Below are 19,915 nucleotides of genomic sequence, written 5' to 3'. Positions count from 1 at the left end.
ACAAGGGGTAATGGTTTTAAGCTGGAAGAGGGGAGATTCAGCTTAGACATTAGGAAGAAATTCCTTTGTGTAAGGGTAGTGAGATACAGGAATCCCAAAATGCAACAATGATGACATATATTTAAGAAGAGCTAGGTAGTGCCAAAAACTAGGTTGCTGTGAGATTGTATTAATTGAGTGCAAGTATGAGGAAGATAGGGCATGGTAAGTGTTTTAAATGCTATTTAGTATAGATTAATTGCTAACTGTTCTCTAGAATAGCAACCTTTAGTTTTATCCAAGATGAGCACTGTTCTATGAGAGATTCACATTTTTTAGATACTAAACATAGAAAAGGATCACTGAACAAGCACAAGCTTCCCAGCTTCCTACTGACTGCAAAAAATAAGTGGTGTAATCAACCAAATCAAAACAAGATGCTGTATTAAATGTGGAGCTGAAAGAGAACAAATAGTAAGTGGTAACTCAGTGAACCATGCTCATGAGATCACAACAACACAAAATGCATCTGAACTAACTTATCTCTTGTGCAATGGATTTCCAAGATTCCTTGCAAGAGATCAATGTTTCATTTGCCCAGCAACTTGCATTATTTCTACTGCAGGGAAAGATGCCAGTATTATCCAATATTATTCTATCCTTTTCCTAACAAGCATTCTGAACAATGTGAGCAATCCCAGACCACTCTCCAAACTACTAAGCAATATTTCCTACTCTGAGAACTCAAACACAAAGTTACGTTACATTGCTAGATCTGATTTTTTCCACTTTCTTCAGAGTTATTTTCATATTTAGGAAGAAATTCACTTTTCTAATAACAGACTATTTCCACGGCTGAGTAAGACTTTCCACTAGAAATAAATTAATTATCTGATAAGACTAAGTCCTCTTAACTTACAAATTTCAAGGTATTTAATTTTCCTTATTTATATGCTCAGTCCCCTGAGTAATCACATTCCCTACAAAGAGAAAAATGTTGTTATCTTTACAAGTTAAATTGCCATTTTACTCACTCTGCTTTAACAGCAATTACTTTCTCTTTGTGACACAGGATCCAAGTGTTTGGAACAGGTTCATGAAAACCAGAAATTTCATTTAAACATAACTGCTACTCCTGATTTTGTTGACAAGATTTTCCTCCCAACTGTAAATAGAGCAGCTATGCAGATGGAAATGGCAATCACAACTGCATGGTAGAAAACATATCTGCTCCAAAAGACCTTATGATACAATATATTGTGGTCATATAGCTCCTTTTCACAGATTCTACTTTTCCCTCTAGTTTCTACCACCTTACTCCACTGCTTCCCTTCCTTATTGCTAGCACATTCCCCTTGTAACATAATTATGCCTGAGTATCTATCCCTCCTTTCCACAATATCCAGGCCTCTCTGTGGCTATGAGAAGAGGCAGCACATACCAACAGAAAAGAGCCAAGTGCTTTCTTCCCACACTTGGGAGGACAAATCTGCATTTCTCCTATTTACCCAGTTGCCTCTTTGTGCCTCTTGTTACAAACCTAAAAAGGCTAAGAGGCTCCCAAGTTACCACTATGAAAATGAGAAAAAACAGATAGCTGAACAGATACTAAACATAGCTTTTAAACATAGCTTAAACAAACTATTTGTGCAGTTAATAGGAAAAAAAAATACCAGCAGTATTTTTAGTCACATCCCGATAATCTGAAAATACAATTTTAGGAGGTGGCAGAAATTTGCATGAAGACCAAACTGGCTATGCTCAGTATTCACTGCTTTTCTTAATATATACTGCATTAAGACCAAGAGTCTGTCCATATGGAAGAGTTATGCTGAATTATCTGCTCTAGCATTTGTGCATGTCCTTTTCCTCTTCTGCTCAACAGCATCCATATTTTTCCAAACAATTTTTATACAGCTACCTTATATGATGTTTGTCCAACTGAAGCTCAGACAAACAGTGTTGGCTGTCTGGGACTAAATACAATCCTAACCATATCAATCCTTCCGAAGATTCTTACCACTAACATTTGCCTCTTTCCTGCAGCTCTTGTTTTCAGGTTCCCTGAACATACAGGTAGCTTCCCAGCAAGTCTCATAAACCTCATGACTATTAGTCTGAAAGTGCCTACAATTTAATATCAAAGTAGAAACTATGTATGTAGATTCACTCACATGCTGCTCCAGGGACTTGATAGGTACTAATGAACCTTCTTCACCTTGCCACTTCTGAATTAAATTCTTCAGAGACACTGAGAACAGTTACAGCAGTACAACTTCAGAGAAAAACCTGAATGTTTTTACATCACCATCAAGGTGGGAGTGTTGCAATGTAAATCAACGAATACAGGTAAGAAAGGGAGAGGTGGCATGTGTAAATTGTTCCCATGAAGGAAAAGGATACATACAGTTTTGCATAATTCACCATCATGTTCTTGAAAGGTTTCTAATTATACCTTGCGTGGACGCTGAAAAATAATTTTGGGAAAAGAAGGCAGGAAACTTACTCAAGTCCATGATAATGGCACCCAGCTGCTTTTTCAAAGGGCAAACCTCTGAGTTTCCGAGGAGTAAGCTCTGGTGTCAAAAGGAATGCATTGTCACTGAAAGGACAAAAATACTGAACTATTTTAACTAGTTACAGTCAGGATAAATTAGACTTCCAGAAGTCAGAAACAAATGCCTTGACAGAGGAAGACCAAAACAGCATGTCTTGTAGCTAAGCCCCTGGGGTACAGCATCAATGGAATATTAAGTTCAATGAATACCTACTGTGTGATCATTATTACAGAAGCTCTTACACATTTCAACCAGTGTAGAGGTCATTGCACTAATAACTGATCAATAAAACCAGGCAACTATAACCCCACTAGCTCCTTATATTGATCTTCCTGCTGTACACATTCTAAGGACAAACACTTGCAGAGCAGTCAGAGGAGACAAGCTTCCTTTAAGGAGCACTTTATCACATAAGAACATAGATAGGAATGCTGGGCCAGCATGGCCTGAGACAAATACAGTTAAATGGGCACAGCTATTGCCCTTTCTACACTGTAATTGTTTTCTCAGCTGGTCTTCCCCCCACTGAGTGAATAAAAAACACATCAATAAAATTAACGTTCTTGCCACAGTAACTTCTGCTTTGCTAGAAATACTCTTATGGAAATGGACATGCACAGTGGTGCCAGCTTGTAGCACAGCACAGAAGAGGTCTGCTGGCACACTCTTCCACAGGACCAGCATCATCATTCTTGGCCCCTTCAGATTCTGAAAAAACTAAATACGAAGATCAACTGGATGCGAATAAAACTTGATTTCACTGGCAGGCATGCGATACATGAATGTTGCAAGTTACAACCTTAAATCCAGTTAGGCCATTCCGAGACTCTCATTCAGTCTTTATTCACATTCCCCTACCTAAGTTCTGAGTATGATTTTCAGTGGTTTTAATATGCTGGATTTATACCGTTTGGGAATTTGTAGTGGCTGAAGGTCACCAACTGGTAGCCCTTCTGGTGTGAAGTATTTCAGTAATTCTTTAGCATCAAGCAATGTCAATGACTCTCGCTGGCTATCTTTATGCCCCAGCAATTGTTCAGATGAATGTGCAAACATAGGAACTCTGAAAAAAGGAAAAGAAAAAAAAAAAGAACAACCTCAGATTTTTTTAAATCTTTTTTTAAATTCAGTAACTGCTAGTCTGGAACAAACAAACATATTTCCAAAGTAAAATTAAGAAGGTTGCTCCTTGAGAGCATTTACATGAATATTCATGATAAAGTACATTTGAGGCAAATTCTCTTCCATTCCACTGAAGAAAGTAATTTCTTCAACATTATAGCTTAGTTATGAAATACATGGAGAGAATATAATTCATCCCTTTTTTCCATGTATGGACCTGTAGGTTCAAAAATTAATTCCCATTAAAAAAAAGAAACCTTTGCACTATTGCATTCAAATCTCCTCTCTATTTGTTTAGTGTCTTCAATCAAGCATAGCAGAGTTCTCTCGTTTTTTCTACTGTTAAGCAGCATGCTGTACACTGATTCAGAATCATAGAAGATAACCAGTTCAGAATATAATTAAATCAACATTAACTATGACACAGAAAAATCCTTTAGGAAGCTTTTCAAAAGCTAATTAGAGGGAAGAAATTTACCTCTTTGAGAAACAAAAGCTAATAACATAATAATACCCATGGGAAAGCACAGATCTAATGTGAGAATTTCTGACATGCAAAACTCCAACCTAGGCCATGAGAAACTATGTTTTTTGAAAGAGAGGAATGGGATGGAAGTGACTAAGAAAAAGGCAGTTGGACATCTGGCTCTAAAGGTCTGTCAGCAAAAACGTTGAGACCCAGCAAAGATCACGAAGTCTTACACAAATTGAGTGCTGAACTGAAATAAATAGATTGTACGAAGTGGCACAAAGGTCTCCAGATTTCACTTAAACAGCACTGAAGAAAAAGCAAAACTAAATATAAGCTTCAGACATAAAAACAATAGGACCTTCTACTTGAGAGCTGATACTGAGTCCTGACTATTAAGGAAATGCAAGGAGATTAGAAACACACTGTACATGCTGACAAAACCCACTGTGGTAACTGTCCTACCTTTATTATTTATGCTACAGGGCATGTTGGGAGGCAAAAAAAAAAAAAAGAGCTTTTGTATGTTTTTTTAGGATGGATATTATTTTCTAGTAGTGCCATTTTGGTAATTTAGTTTCAGAAATATGTTACCTTTAGGTAACTTTAAGCTGGGTTTTGTCAATAAAAATCAAAACAATACTACTTTAAATACCAACCAAATACACCTTTGGAAATTGACTGAACCTTAGTTTTAGCTTTAAGAACTGTTTCCTCTGAGAGATTATCAATATATTTGAAAATAGCTTACAAAATGGCTACCAACATACACAGTTCCTCTAGAGTGATGTTCAACTATAAAGAAAATGTCCAGTATTTAACCATTACCTCATTTTTTGCTTGTTTTTTTCAAAGTTTTCCAGATTCTGAAGAACATGTCTTTCTGGCCACTCCAATGGATTTGGCTCCATTAAATCAGATTCTGTAAGAAATATTTGGTGGATAATCCTTAACAGAAGGCGAAGAATCTTATTTTTTAGAGAAATATATATATATGTGTATATATATACTCCTTCATATATATATTCAAAGTATATAAATATAAGGAAAATCTGCCCAGTGCTATGATTAGAAATGCTTTCTGCATAATTGCTTCAGGTTTTTTTGTCAAGGAAAAGGAAGGAAATAGTTGATGGAAGATTAATTTCAGTTTGCTAAAAAAGCCTAGAAAGCTACTTTATTTTTCCTTTTCTTTTTCCCTCTTTTGGTAAACAACTCTCCTTCTTTTAGTAAAAAATTGACACCAGGTATGAAAATACATCAAAAGAGAATAAGCAGTGTATTTTTAAAATGATACTTACCAGAAGTCACAGTGCATGACCTAGTGTTATTGGAAACCTTCAGCAGAACAGCTTTAGGAAGACTAGTGCTGCACAGGTCCAAAAAATACTTTCTTGTAAGTTCTAGCAAGTTTTTTAACTCCTTAGTAGAAATAACTGGAGGCTGCTCAATCAGTTCCTTTCTCTCTATAAATGGAAAGAGAAGGAAAGAAAGGCTACTGCACCTGCTAAGTAACAAAGAGAAATTGGAGCCTGCACAAAAAACCCCAAGAAATCCCCACCCCAAAGCAGTAGCACAAGTAAGTTAACCTGACATTTACTATTGTACCCCTAAGTAAGGCATGAGTGGTTTAGTCCATAGGCAAGTGAAAAAACGTAGCAGTGAGAATGTCTGAAATCACATGTGAATCATCTTTTTACAGTCCTTTTACTGCTGTATTTGTGAATTTCTGAGTATATCAAGGTTTGAATCCCTCAGAGATAAATATCAGGACTTGCTGAGCCTAAACATGAAAAGCTCCAAGTCTGCAGAGCCTCCTTCCCTCCACTTTGACTGCTGTGGTACAAGTGTGGCTCCAATATAACTGATAGCCTGTTCTGATCTCTTTGGTCAGAATATCAAGGGTCAGGTAGTTCTGATATGGTTTAGGATGACTGGCAAATCCCAACTGCTCCTATTCTGTCTTCCTCCTAATGCAAATGGGTGACTCAAAACAAACTTAAAACAAGCTATAAGGTTGCCTCAAGCTCAGGCTTAATATGAACAGGAATCCAAGAATGACTGCAAGTTGACGGGGGTAGGAGGTAGAACACAAGACTACTAGGAGAAATCTTGGTTTCCTTAAGTTGGTATTCTCCTAAGGATAATATACTTGAATTACCTTCACAGTATGCTATTTTGAATAATCTAGCCAACCTCTGAGAAGTATTTTTTGTTTTAATTGAATCTTTTGAGCAATGGACTTAGACAGAAAACTTCTTTGCAGTCAAGAAAATCTACAAAGGATGACCTTTCAGCTATTATTATGATCGATAAAGCATGATAAATATAACAAATCTCTAATGCATGCCTCTCCTCTGCTATGTAAGACTCTGACAAGACAGAATAATTAAAAAAAAAAACCCACACAACAAAGTCCCCAAACCAGCATTCTTATTTTTGTAGAAGGCACACCCGTTAGGTTTTTTGGGAAAAAAAAGCACAGAAAAAACAAAGCAAATAAAGTTAATTACCTCAGAATTATTCCAAAACTGTGCTGAAACTTTCAGAATTGTAACATAACAAACACCCACCAGCCTTATTTTAAGTACAACATTCTCTTTTTCTCACTTTAGAAGTCATTATGTGACAAAATCATGGATATATTCTAAAAAGCTTTGTTTAAAAGCTCCACTTTTTCTGCACAAAGTGATCTGCTCACCTTGGTTTTGTAAGGCCATTCAGTCTGAAATAAAGACCTTTACAATACTAGTTGGAGAGTGTACAGTGCTCTGCCTGTTACTTACTGAGATATTCCTTCAAGGCAAACACTTGAAGACAAGACAGTTTCTTTTCTCTCTGTACTATGTCCTCTCCACTAAAATGTGGCAGACTCTTGATAAAATCAGCAACACAACAGCCTGTGCAGATTAGGAGAAATATTTTTTATTTCAGTAAAAAAACAGTATAATGACAACACAACTAACGCAACTGACATAGAGAGAAAGTTAAAAGTCCCTGAGTTTGATACCAGTAAAGAAAAGGTTTCTCCCAACATACAGTGAAGGACTTTCAGGCTTCTGACACCCTACTAATGGGATTTTAATTAGGACAAATGGGAAGCAGTCAGTCATACCACACATGGATTTACTTCAATAATAAGGATGTGAGAGGATAAGATGCAGGTCACTGCTCTTTGTCAGTGTTATTGAGAGCCAATACATGAATTAGCAGGGCTATCTAGTATGTGTAGTTGTAACAGGACAACTACTCTTAATAAATGTCTACATATGTGCTCTTACGGAGTGGAGTAGCTGATCATCTGCTAGTCCATATCTTCACCACTCTGCAGTAATAGGAATATCTGCCCAGTAACTGAACTGGTCATGAAATCCAATTTGCCTGCTGGTCTTGTGGTTTTCATTTTAAACCCTCAATGAAATAGGCTTGTCAACAGGTAATTGCTTAGATTTCAGGCTTGGGCTGGTTAGTCTTTACACCAACATGTACTTTTTAAACTGTAGGTTTTTGCAAATCTGATTTACCTTAATATTACCAAGATATCCCTGTACATTAAAACATGACTAATCACAGTTATGAGAAATAACTACAACATTATGTAATTTATTTAAAAATACGGTAGTAGTAAATAGTGCATTTGAAAAAATATTGCTGAAAGAATAGATTTATTAATCAAAAAGTAATATTACTCCTTGTTTTCTCCCTCTTAACACAGACTGGAATGAATAAAAGAAATCTATAACTATTAGTAGTGTTTGCCTGCATTGGGATACTCTTAGAATAAGTAAGCAATAACTCTTACTTGACTCGGTTTCTTCTGCTTTTACCTTTAGCTTCCCAGTTATTACAGCAAGAGTGGCCATGCCATTAATCTGCGTAGCTGAATGAATCAAGGTTGCTTTACATCCTCCAGAGCCGTTGCCTTGTAACAAGAAATAGTATCGGCAAGATTCTCCCTTCAGTTCAACTTCTGGAACTGAAAAAAAACAACCATAGGACACAACTGTGAAACACCCTCAGGAAAGCAGCTTTAAAATAAGCTATAATCTTCCATCAAAATTCTTTCCCTTGCTCTCTCCTGTTCTATAAGAAATCTTACTAACATCTTTTTAGGTGACACTAACTACAGCTGATACTTGCTCCTTAAAAAAGTACATGCTAAAAAGCTGGGAAAAATACATGAGCTATAGGAGCAAAGAAGAGTTGGATTATGCAGCTAGCTTAAAAAAGCTAGCATGTTATCATCACCAAAGTCATAAAATAATAGAATCACAGGGGTTGGAAGGGACCTCTGAAGATCACCAAGTCCAACCCCCCTGCTGCAGCAGGATCACCTGGGGCAGATCACAGAGGAACATGTCCAGATGGGTCTTTAAAGTCTCCAGAGAAGGAGACTCCACAACCTCTGAGGGCAGCCTGTTCCAGGGCTCCGTCACTCTCGCAGTAAAGAAGTTTTTCCTCATGTTGATGGAACTCCTGTGACTGCAGCAAGGGCCAGTTTTTTAATGGAGGCTACAAAGGACATCAGGCAACTCTAACCACCAACAAAGAAAAGCTCCTTCATTGGTCTTATTAAAGCAACTGGCAAAGCTGTATTTCCACCACAAAACAATAGTCAGCCAAACAATATGTTACATATGTAATGATTTGAGAAGGGTCTGTTCAGCTGGGTGAAACAAGCATTTTTGCATATGTGAATGGAAATAATGTTTCACTGGAAGAACACCGATTTGTAGAAGAATAAGGAAACTGCACACACTCTTCCCAAGGAAACTGCATTATTCATTATTAAGAGCTTTGCTCGCTGCTTCACACTTGTACATAGCCTGCGTAACAGACAAACACATACCATGTTTAATCACAGGCATATAGTATGCAGTTTTGAAAATAAATTAATGTAGCACTGGATGGAAAGATTTAAAGCATGGGTGTGCTATTTTTTTTTTACACAAAGGAATACTTTATAGCACCTTGGTAGATGCAGAAAATGAGAGAATGAGTACTTTTGATGTACTAAGGTTTAAAGTCAAATCACTTTTTCAGTACTGTCTCAATAAATAACTCAATCAGAGCTTGATGGCTTTTAGTATTATAAAATGTTGTTATCAAGAAATAAAAAGTATTCCAGTTTTTCTTCAAGAGTTTATATCAGAAGGGGAAGGAAAGAGAGGGCAAGGGAAGGTAAGCCTATTCTCCATCACTAGGTAAGCATACTGGCTCTTAGGTGAATGGAGAGATCCAGCATTTCCTGATGTTCTGTATTTTCCTAGGAAAATGTTGAAATTAAATGCAAGTGCACTGAAGAACTACTGGAAATGCCTAGGTGAGAAGGGGAACATCTAAGAGAAGCACACTGGATTTCCATCTGCAGAAGCAAACCTCTTTGTCCACAGATTGTACAATTGCATTAGAAAGGTAGTGGAAGCTGGATCTTAGCTGACTGATAGATACAGGAACGGTTTAAAGGAGATGCACTGTTTCCCTAATGCTCGCCATGATGTTACTGTCAATTCTCCTCTACAACAAATCTGTGCATTTGTGCCAATAAACATTATAATAAGTGACATAATTTCACTGGAGAACAAAAGGGCATCCCAAATGTATAGAAAAAACCCATCACATATATATGTACACACACATAAGGATATAACCACAACACAAACCTGTAGTCATCTTCCTTTTACCTACCAGTAATGACTTTGGGTTTTCTGGCCATGTATTCCTTCCATTTCTTGGTACTCAACTGAGCAGGGGATGGGATCAGCACACTGCTTACATTACATGGCAATGTAAATAGAGCTCCCACCTAAATAATGAGAGCAAATACAATACATTAAATATTACTGAAACCTATTTTACATTTCATTCTTGAACTACTGATTTGCCATTATTTCAAATGTACTTCAAGTGAAGAAAAATATCTTTATTCCACACTTCTTTCATTCACATCAATTGAGGTAGAACAGCATTTGACACAGAAGCTGTAAAAATTGTTTTTATTTTTTGCTCCAGTTGAGAGATCATTAAATACTGAATTTCTATTTCATCTAGAAAAAGGTAATTGTTACCTGTTACAGGTTTTCAATAATCTGGCTAAAACCACTTCTGCAGAGTAGTATCCAAAAGGAACAGAGAATTCTAATATACAGTTGGCTTCAACCGCTCTGCATTCCTTTTAAAAAAAGATGTAATTTTTTTTCCTCCCTACTTATTATCCTTTTCAAGTAATTAGATACTGGACTATGTTTATGTCTGTATGCAAATTTCACACCAAAAAGCACTAACAGAAAAAAAATGCATGAGTGTTTGAATACTCAAGCAATAAAAAAAATCTTTTACAGCAATTAGAAAAGCCTATGAATGTGTAATATTTCCAGTAGTAGACTGAAAAAAGTCCCTACCAGAAATTATCTTGAAAACATATTCAGTTCAACATATGTAGACTCTAAAAAGTAACCTGAGAATGTGTTTTAACTGCTTCAGCTTTATCTTTAAAAGAACTATCAGAAATGCAAGTTTTTAAATTGTAAAAGATAATTTGACCAAATGTTCAGTATCCTCATGTAGAATGAAAATTACTTGGGATTTCTACTGATATAAACAATTCCAAAAGATATTTTTGGTACATCAGAAAAAGGACTTACTTCTTTTTTCTGGCTAAGCATAATGGAGAAGGAGTGGCAGAGGGGGAAAAACATTATTAAAAATCTAAACAAATTGAAGATGTATCATACAGCCTGATAATGGAATACCATCTGCACAGTAAATAAAGAACAAGTTACTCATTGTAACTGTATCAGCCTTTTCATATTGCAAGCTCTGTTTTGATTGGCACTGCTTTATTTTATAAAAATTTCAAAAACTTTCCTAAACAAGCATAGATCACCTTAAAAACTCAGAAAAAATATTTTCAAACTAATACTGTAGCTATGAATAAACATACTATCATCTGAAGGGGAAAAATGAAAACCAAAAAAAGTAGACCTGTATATGTTTCAAGAGCTCTTCTTATCCAAAAGCAGAATGGAAAAAGCAGAGTATGCACATGCAAAATAAAAAAGCTTACCACTTCAGACTAGCTAGATATATTTTGTGGGCTGCACACATGCCTGTCTTTTGATAATTAAAAAAAACCCCAACAGTTACATAGTGATAGCACAGAAATTATCTGTGAAGATAGGATTAAACATTACAAAATATTTTAGGGAATGGAAACTTAGCAAAGGAAAAGAACATTCAGTGAGCTTACAAATTGTCAGGACCTGTATAACATGAACCTTTAAAAGCCAAATTTGCTTCAGAACTAAATATTTAAGGAGCTTACACAGAGGCTAGGTTTAAAAATATTATCCCTGTATCTTTTATGAGCAATATCTGTATCTTCATTTTTCTACTATACCTAAATAAATTTTTACCTTCCCAGAGAGAGAAGAAATCTGGTCCAAAAGCAACGAACACGTCTCCTTGATATTCTTTCTTGCCAGACTCCTGAACAGAACAATTTAAGGAACCTCATCTTCACAAGAACTTAAACTTCTGCAGTAGTGAATATTTCTCTATTCTATCCCCACAAATAGCATCCACACCAACACACAAAGTATATGTGCAACAATATAAGAAAAAGGTGCTTATTGCTTGCGTAATTTAAATTTCAACATCAAAAAATCCAGTTGTGAAGAAGCACTGTGACTGTTTTAGCAGGCTAGAATGGAATGAGCCTTTGCCAATCCTCATGTGTTGCTTGCCTAGGTAGATCCTGATTGCTTTGCTTCTGCTATAAAGCATTATCAGTAGTTTAGAACCTTAAAAAGGATACAGCTCGAATTCCAGATCTGATATAAAAAAGGAAGGTAGATCAGAGAGCAGTACCATCTGTAAATATTCTAGTACAGGACCATAGTAATGGAAAACCTGAAAAGAGATCAAATAAAAAAAAAATCTGTAATGCTATATATATGAAGTTATCACAATGGAACTTCCTCAGATGATCTTCTGGAGGCTTTTGCCATACATCTGAAAGAGATATAAAGAAATACATAGGCATATATATATATATATATATGTCACAATGCCATATTAAACATAATTATGTTAAAACCAGGAAGGTATTTAATTCTGTTTAATAAAACTTACTTTCTAGAACGTCAACCATTGGATAAGAGTTACAACCCATTTGATGCAAATTTAAAGAAAAATAAGATCTACCAGGAACAGATGAATGCAATTAAAAATGTACACACTATAACATTGAAAATAGTTATCTATTTAACTTACATCAGTTTTCATAAACACTAATTTTTGTTTTCATCAACAAATACAATTCTGGAGTTCCCATCAAATACCTACTTCCAGTGCAAAACAGGGAACATTACAGTGACAAGAGTTTAAAAAAAACAATCCACAACAAATTTTTAAATTAAGTAGAAAAGGTTATATAAATACAAAATTCATAAATAAACTTCGTATTTTGAGTATTAAGAATTAACAAAGTCTCAATTTCTACTTGAAAAACATTTTGGTATTGCATTCCTAAGAACAAACAATGACATTTTAAGGACCTGTTTTGAGAACACACAAGCACAAAAGAAGTATTCCTCAAACTTTCGTAATCATTACTTTTATGTTTAATTTTCAATTCTGACTAAGGCTTCCCCGAATACTAATTTTATGAGGGATGTAAAACAGATTTGATTTTCATAGCTCAAAGAAAGATCAAGAATAATACTTGCCTCTGGCAAAGCATCAGTATTTCTCAATTGTGGCTCTTTTTTAACAGCAAAGGAAGAACTCAAATGTGAAGTGCTGAATGTTTTTGCTGACATGCTCTTCAAACAAAATTCTGGAAACCTAACTTCTGATCCAAACTGGAATACAAAAAAAAAGAGACAATAAATGTGTCAAAAGAGAGAAAAATTGTTTCTCTTCTGCTGTTTACATGTATTATTATTTTAAAGAATAAGTATCATATTTGTTTGCAGCAGATTTGCAAAACTACGTAAAAAATAGTAGACTTAAGTAACTAACTACTCTATCCAAAACCTTAATACTGAAAATGTGAACAATGCCTTTCATAATCAAAGCTACTAGTCTTTGCAGAAACACTAGACCTCTACTTGCAACCAAGAATTACAGAGTTACATGATAATGACTAGTGATAGATACAAAACAAGGCAATTTTTAATAGGAAATTTGAATAGGCAAATGGATAAGAAAGGAGCTGCTGAAAAAAAGTCATGTGGAAGAAAGAAGTTCACAGTTTGTGGAAGAAGAGATTCACTTGGGAGAACTACAGAAATATTGTCAGGGTATGTAGGAAGGCAACAAGGGAGGCCAAAGCCCTCTCAGAATTAAATCTGGAAAAGGAAGTAAAAGAGAACAAGATGGGCTTCTTCAAATACATCAGTGGTCAAATGAAGAATAGGTGGGAGCCCTAGTAACAGAGGATTCAGCAAAAGCAGAGTTACTGAATAACGTCTTTGCTTCAGCCTTTACTCCTAAGGCCAGCCCTCGTGAATCCCAGACCCTGGAAATAAGACAGAAACCCTGAAGAAAGGCTCTCCACTGGTCAATGAGGATTGGGTTAGAGATCAATTGTGTAAACTGAACATGTACAAGTCCATGGGCCCTGATGGGACATACCCATGAGTGCTGAGAGAGCTGGCTGATGTTGTTGCTTTACCAGTCTCCATCATGTTTGAAAGATCATGGAAAACAACAGAGGTGCCTGAGAACTGGAGGAAAGTCAATGTCACTCTGGTCTTCAAAAAGGACAAGAAGGATGATCCAGGAAACTACAGATCAGTCAGCCTCACCTCCATCCCTGGAAAAGTGATGGAGCAGCTCATTCTGGAGGTCATCTCTAAGCATATGGATGAGAAGAAAGTTGTCAGGAGTAGCAAGCATGGATTTACCAAGGGGAAATAATGTTTGACTAATCTAATAGCCATCTACGGTGGGTGACAGAACGGGTAGATGCAGGGAGAGCAGCAGATGTAGTCTACCTTGACCTTAGTAAGGCTTTTGACACTATCTCCCATAACATCTTTGTGACAAAGCGCAGGATGTGCAGAGTATAAGAGTGGACAGTGAAATGGATTGAGAACTTGCTGAACAGTAGAGCCCAGACGGAAGTGATCAATGGTGCAGAGTCCAGCTGGAGACCTGTAACTAGTGGAATTCCCCAGGGTTCAGTGCTGGGTCCAGTCCTGTTCAACATCTTCATCAACGACATGGATGATGGGACAGTGTCCTCTCAGCAGGTTTGCTGATGATACGAAACTGGAAGGATTGGCTGATTCACCTGAAGGCTGTGCAGCCATTCAGCAAGATTTGGACAGATTGGAGGCCTCGGCAAAGAGGAGCCTGATGAGATTCAACAAGAGTAAGTGTAGAGTCCTGCACCTGGGGAGGAACAACAAGATGCACCAGTACAGGTTAGAAGCCAACCTGCTAGAAAGCAGCTCCACGGAGAAGTACCTTCGAGTCCTGATAGACAACATGGTACAGCCAGGTGCCCTTGTGGCCAAGAAGGCCAAATGCACCATGGGATGCATTAAGAAGAGTGTCTCCAGCAGATCGAGGGAGGTTCTCCTGCCCCTCTACTCTGCCTTAGTTAGACGCCACCTGGAGTACTGTGTCCAGTTCTGGGCTTCCCAGTTCAAGAGGGACAGGGATATACTTGAGAGGGTCCAATGGATGGCTACAAGGATGATTAAGGGACAGGAATGCGTGCCTTATGAGGAAAGGCTGAGAGACCTGGGGCTGTTTAGTCTAGAGAAGAGAAGACTGAGAGGGGATCTTATTAATGTGATAAATATCTGAAGGGTGGGTGTCAAGGAGTGGCCAGTATCTTTTCAGTTGTGTCCTGTGATAGGACGAGGGGCAACAGACACAAACTGGAACACAGGAAGTGCCACCTCAACATGAGGAAAAACTTCTCAAGAGAGGCTGTGGAGTCTCCTTCTCTGGAGAATTTCAAGACCCGTCTCTGTGACCTGCCCTAGGTGCTCCTGCTCTGGCAGGGGGGTTCGACTCAGTATTTCCAGAGGTCCTTTCTAACCCATAACATTCTATGATTTCAGGAGAGCACCTGGATTTCTGATATCCAAATCTCAATGCCTTGATCTCAAGTAGCCTTCGATAACGCAAAAAAACAAGTTGTTTCCCCACCCACATATGTAGCACATTACTTCTTTGAATTACATTGACAAAACCAAATTTGGCTTAGAGCATAAAATGCAATGTACAACACATGCTTTAAATGATGCACACAGATTATTTTAAATATATATCTATCGGTGAAAAAAGTTGTTTTACCTTTCTTTCCCATATCTGAATCTTTCCTCTCCAGAGTTCTTTTGAATCAATAATATTCAAGACATTTTCTAAAGATACAAAGTCTGCTGATAGATAGTCTGCAATCTTTTGCCAGCTACTGTAAAAATAAGGAAGAAATAATCTTATTGATTATAGTTTTGCAGTAACGTGCAGTACAATTTGACTGAATTCACCTATAACCTCTTAGCACTGAAGCAGTCTTGTGTATACTGAGACAGACATTTATATGTATATATAGCTATATAGCTTTATGTTCCACAATGTACAAGATATTGTAGAATTGCTGGTTCAGGCTCTCTAAAGGAAGTTGTTGATACCCTCCATGAACATGAGAGCAAAGAACTTTGTTAGACATCAAGTACCACTGGCAATTGCAAGCTGCAGGGATACCATACCGAGGCTGGGTGCTGGAAGCTGGAGCAAAGCCAGGTTGCCATCACTGGCACATCTAGATGGTTCGAACTTAGCCTGGTAAGTAGATATATGACTGCAGCACAAATATTGCCCAAATTCAGCAAAAACAGAGAGAGAGAACAGCCAGTATCTGTGGGACCTAGTCTGTCCTCAAAGAGAAATCAGCATCAAAAGAATGGGAAAAACTTGTGAAAGAACTTCCATCAAAGGAACCATGTGCCCAAATGGCTTCATTTTACATAAAAGACAGCAGAAAAATTCATTCAGTGAAAAGTTGGCTGCACAGGAAGATATCAATGAGCACTGAGATCAAGTGATTGTGGAAGTCATTGCCATTAGTATATCTTCCACCTCAGAATTACTCTACAGTAGGTATATTGCATTCAATGCCTTAATTTTAAACAGTTTTCTTAATTTAGGATTAAGGTTAACCACATAGTCCACAAAGCAAACTTGAATCTTTTGGGTATGGAGGGGGAACACAAAAATTTACCATGCAGGGAAGAAAATTGACACCGCGCGTGGCCTACTTATGTCAATTAGAGGAGGACAGTAAAGAAAATACTGCACTTAATTTAAAAGTGAATTAATAGTTCAGTGTTAAGACTCTTAAGAAACATACAGAAAGCAATTGTGCATTTATACTCCATTTTTCAATCAGACTTTCTTTTCCCCCTTAAATGCAATACCAAGGGTAATACAAAATGTATTGGAAAACTGTGATCAATATAAGTTACTGTGTAGCATGGTAAATCTTCAACAGATAAAATGCACACTGAAGCCACTTGTGAAGGAAAGTAAAAAGAAAAATATTTTACTTTCTGCTGTCATAGAAACAGGTGCTTCAGAGGGCTTGCTTTTCTGCCTGCCCCTCTGGTTAGGGCATGTATTTACAATAAACTAGAATGAGGAATTCCACCCCTCAAACAATAACAGACCACAAATCAATTTATTTGCAGAGTATCCGTGTAAAGTGCTAAAGACACTACAGTGCCTTATTTTCAAATAAAATGTTTTAAAATAAAGTACTGACATATACTAACAGAAAACAAGAGTGACCTTGTTTGTAGACCTAAAATAAAGAGCATACCCTTTAGAGTCATTGGTTGCAATGGTGATTTGTGCAGAGTGCCATTCTCTCAGGTGTTTCAGGGCACCAACAGCAGGTAAACAGTCTTTTAACTTCGGTCCATCTCGTTCAACAGCCTGTAGTATTACATCAACCATTGCTCTGCCTATAAAAACAGTGATATGTGACTCAGAGTACCATTATTCAGTAAATGGTCCAGTCATTTCTAGACAGAGAAGTACTGATTATCACTAACTGCACTGAAATAGCCTAAAGAGTGACTTTTAATTAACTTCAGCAAGATTTAAAACACTTGTCATGCATTTTAGTTCATCTCTTGCTGTTTCTCTTAGACAAAAGCAAAATTAAATATTTTACCTTTTGCTCAGTTACAGTTCTGTGCATTTCTCCACTCTCAATCAGCACTGTATTTGACAGATTAAGAGTCCTAGATCACTGTTTCTAGTGCAACTATGCTATGCCATTTTTGTCTTTTTAACATCCAAACTGCTTACTTCTCATTCTTTTCACATTCAATTCCTTTGCCATCCCAAATCAATTACTACAGTATTATGTAACTCCAGCATGCATCTTCAGTTTTTAAAATTTGAAACCAATACCTCTGATCTATGCTCCTTCACAGCTTCTAATCTCCCACCTACAAGCAATCAGCTGGTAAATTAGATGTCAGCCTGATGTCAACAACTTTCATTTTTTCCATAGAAATTTCCTATGGTCGCATGCTGTTTCATATTGCTAAGTGCCACTTTGCTGCCATTTCAGATGGAAAAATTAATGACATAAATAGCTACCTTGATCTCTACTGAAATACAGCCTTCCAAAGACACAAGCAGTAAACTACTCCATAAGCTGATTTTTGAGGCAAATCATGCTCAACGTCACTGAAATAATTGCAAGAGCTGCATACAAGTTAATTCAACTGACATCCTCTGAATTTTTCTATTTGACTATGATTTTACCAGCTGAGTTTTTAGAGTAATTACTAACAGGATAAACCAAAAAACAAATTGTTCTTTTAAAGAGAGATTACCTGGGGCAGGAAGTTTATCAGCTAACTGATGCAGACTTTCTGCTGCTTCATCATAGATACTGAAAATTAAGACAAACATGGTCGGAAACAAAACATTTAGAAACAAAAAGTTACAACTAATGAACACTGATGTAAGTATCTTGCATCTTTAAAATTCTGCAAAAATGCATCTAGGCAATGACGTATTTATCTCCTCTTTTACTGAGGCAGAAGTAGGCTAAATGACTTAAAAACAATCTGCAGTAAAACTGAAAAAAGGATGCAAGACAGTCAGCTTTCTCTTAGCACAAAACTTCTTTTTGTATATATAACTGTCAGCAGTCAGGAAATTGTTCAGTAATTCTACAAAAGTCATCCAAAGCTAAAATAAAAATAAACCAGTAGGGGATTGTTCATGTTAACTGTTGCTTTGGTTACAACTCATAATTGTTACATTCTTTATTCCCTTGGGTTATTACTGTTAAATGGCACATCGCTATACTTTCAATAAAAATAATAATATGCATACTCAGCCATAGACAGTGACTCTCTACTGTTATTGTCTTCTTCCTCAAAATTCTGTATGGCTCCCAGGCATTCATCAATACTTGTGTGGAGAGGGTCTTCATTTTTCTGCGTGTCAAAATTTATTTCCTCCCAGTCAGAACTGCAGAACTGATCAAGCAAAAAGAATTTTGAGCACTACAGTTTTAGCTTGCACTAGAGACAGGCAGAGAGTTGAGGAACTTAAGAATTTTCTCTTACCTGATAATAACCACATATAACATTACTTGCAAAATACCATTTCTTTACACCTGGAATACCAGCCACTGAACATGCTAAAAAGAGATAAAACACTTATTTAAAATAATCAATTCAATACAATCTGTTCTTCGTATTATAATAAGCATATTTGTTGAAAGACTGCAAATCATTTAAATGACAGTTTGACTCAGGATCAGCAATTGAACCAGAGACAACCAACCAAGACAATGACTTAAATTACTTTTTTTATTTTGGCATCATAATTCAGCTCTAAACATATTAAGGTGTAGGTAAGTATCTAGGCAAGTGTTTAACTATTAATGATCCTCTGTCTGGAGGACCTACTTGCTGTTAAGCTGTCAGTTCAATGTCAGCCTTTCAGAACCCTTGTCTAAACCAACAGTTTTACAGGTTTGTTTCTCCAAACAGCTCAGCTGCTGACATGACATCAGTTTTCCTAAAGGAACAGGAGCAGCCCTGCCTGCACATTTAGGCACACTGCAAAAGTTGGATTTCCTTAAGTTTCTTACTTGTTTCACCTGATCATGAAATGTGTCTAGGCCAGTTCCCTGACAACATGTGCCTTTCACTACTGCCCACTATTACTTACCTGGGAATGCTCTCACATCTGCATTTAAAGATGAGTTACAGCTTTCTTTCAGGAACTGATAAACGTTTGCAGCAGTCCCAGCTAGGGAAAAAAAAAATAATTAATATATATAAATAAAAAGAGTTTTTCTTAAATCCATTGCTCACAGAAGTTAAGTCTTGCTTCCTTGCAAATACAGTATGAAGTTTTTTGGGTTGGACTAAATGACCTATAAAGGTCCCTTCCAATCCCAACTGTTCTACGATTCTACGGAGTTCAGTTTTAAAACAACCTGTCAACTACAGACTTGCAGGAATTACAAAAGACAAATTATGTAAAATTCCCGCTAAATTTGCACGCATCTTAAGAACGCCCTGGGGAGTTACGTAGCAGAGCCGCAATAAAACACACACACACACACACACGCACACGCACACGCACACACGCGGTTCCTGAAGGTTCTTTTAGTCGGAAAGAAAAGGAGGAGATTTAATAAGGCGGGGAGCCCTGCAGGGGCGCAGATCCCGGCCCAGCCCAAGGAAAGCCCTCAGCCCAGCGGGCCCCGCGGCAGCTCCCGGGCCCC

At 37.1% G+C, this 19,915-nt stretch overlaps 1 protein-coding gene across 1 annotated transcript in view; it reads right to left on the bottom strand.

The window, feature by feature from the left end:
• MTBP (MDM2 binding protein) overlaps positions 1-19,915 on the bottom strand; it is a 28,257-nt gene that overhangs the window by 7,520 nt on the left and 822 nt on the right. The window contains exons 2-17 of the mRNA XM_009995376.1: positions 19,354-19,434; positions 18,744-18,817; positions 18,508-18,653; positions 18,000-18,058; positions 16,970-17,114; positions 15,445-15,562; positions 12,858-12,992; positions 11,945-12,039; positions 11,544-11,616; positions 9,817-9,934; positions 7,902-8,104; positions 6,915-7,002; positions 5,450-5,594; positions 4,957-5,076; positions 3,445-3,600; positions 2,486-2,581 (exon numbers count right to left, since the gene is read on the bottom strand). Of these exons, the coding sequence (XP_009993678.1) occupies positions 2,486-2,581; positions 3,445-3,600; positions 4,957-5,076; positions 5,450-5,594; positions 6,915-7,002; positions 7,902-8,104; positions 9,817-9,934; positions 11,544-11,616; positions 11,945-12,039; positions 12,858-12,992; positions 15,445-15,562; positions 16,970-17,114; positions 18,000-18,058; positions 18,508-18,653; positions 18,744-18,817; positions 19,354-19,434 (1,852 nt within the window). The remainder of the gene's footprint in view (positions 1-2,485; positions 2,582-3,444; positions 3,601-4,956; positions 5,077-5,449; positions 5,595-6,914; positions 7,003-7,901; positions 8,105-9,816; positions 9,935-11,543; positions 11,617-11,944; positions 12,040-12,857; positions 12,993-15,444; positions 15,563-16,969; positions 17,115-17,999; positions 18,059-18,507; positions 18,654-18,743; positions 18,818-19,353; positions 19,435-19,915) is intronic.

The sequence above is a fragment of the Chaetura pelagica genome, unplaced genomic scaffold (genome assembly GCF_000747805.2).
Source record: "Chaetura pelagica isolate M959 unplaced genomic scaffold, ChaPel_1.0 scaffold53, whole genome shotgun sequence".
Classification (NCBI taxonomy): Eukaryota; Metazoa; Chordata; class Aves; order Apodiformes; family Apodidae; genus Chaetura; species Chaetura pelagica.
The sequence above is the reverse complement of the archived record's forward strand: the minus strand, read 5'-3'. Positions and strand labels throughout refer to the sequence as shown.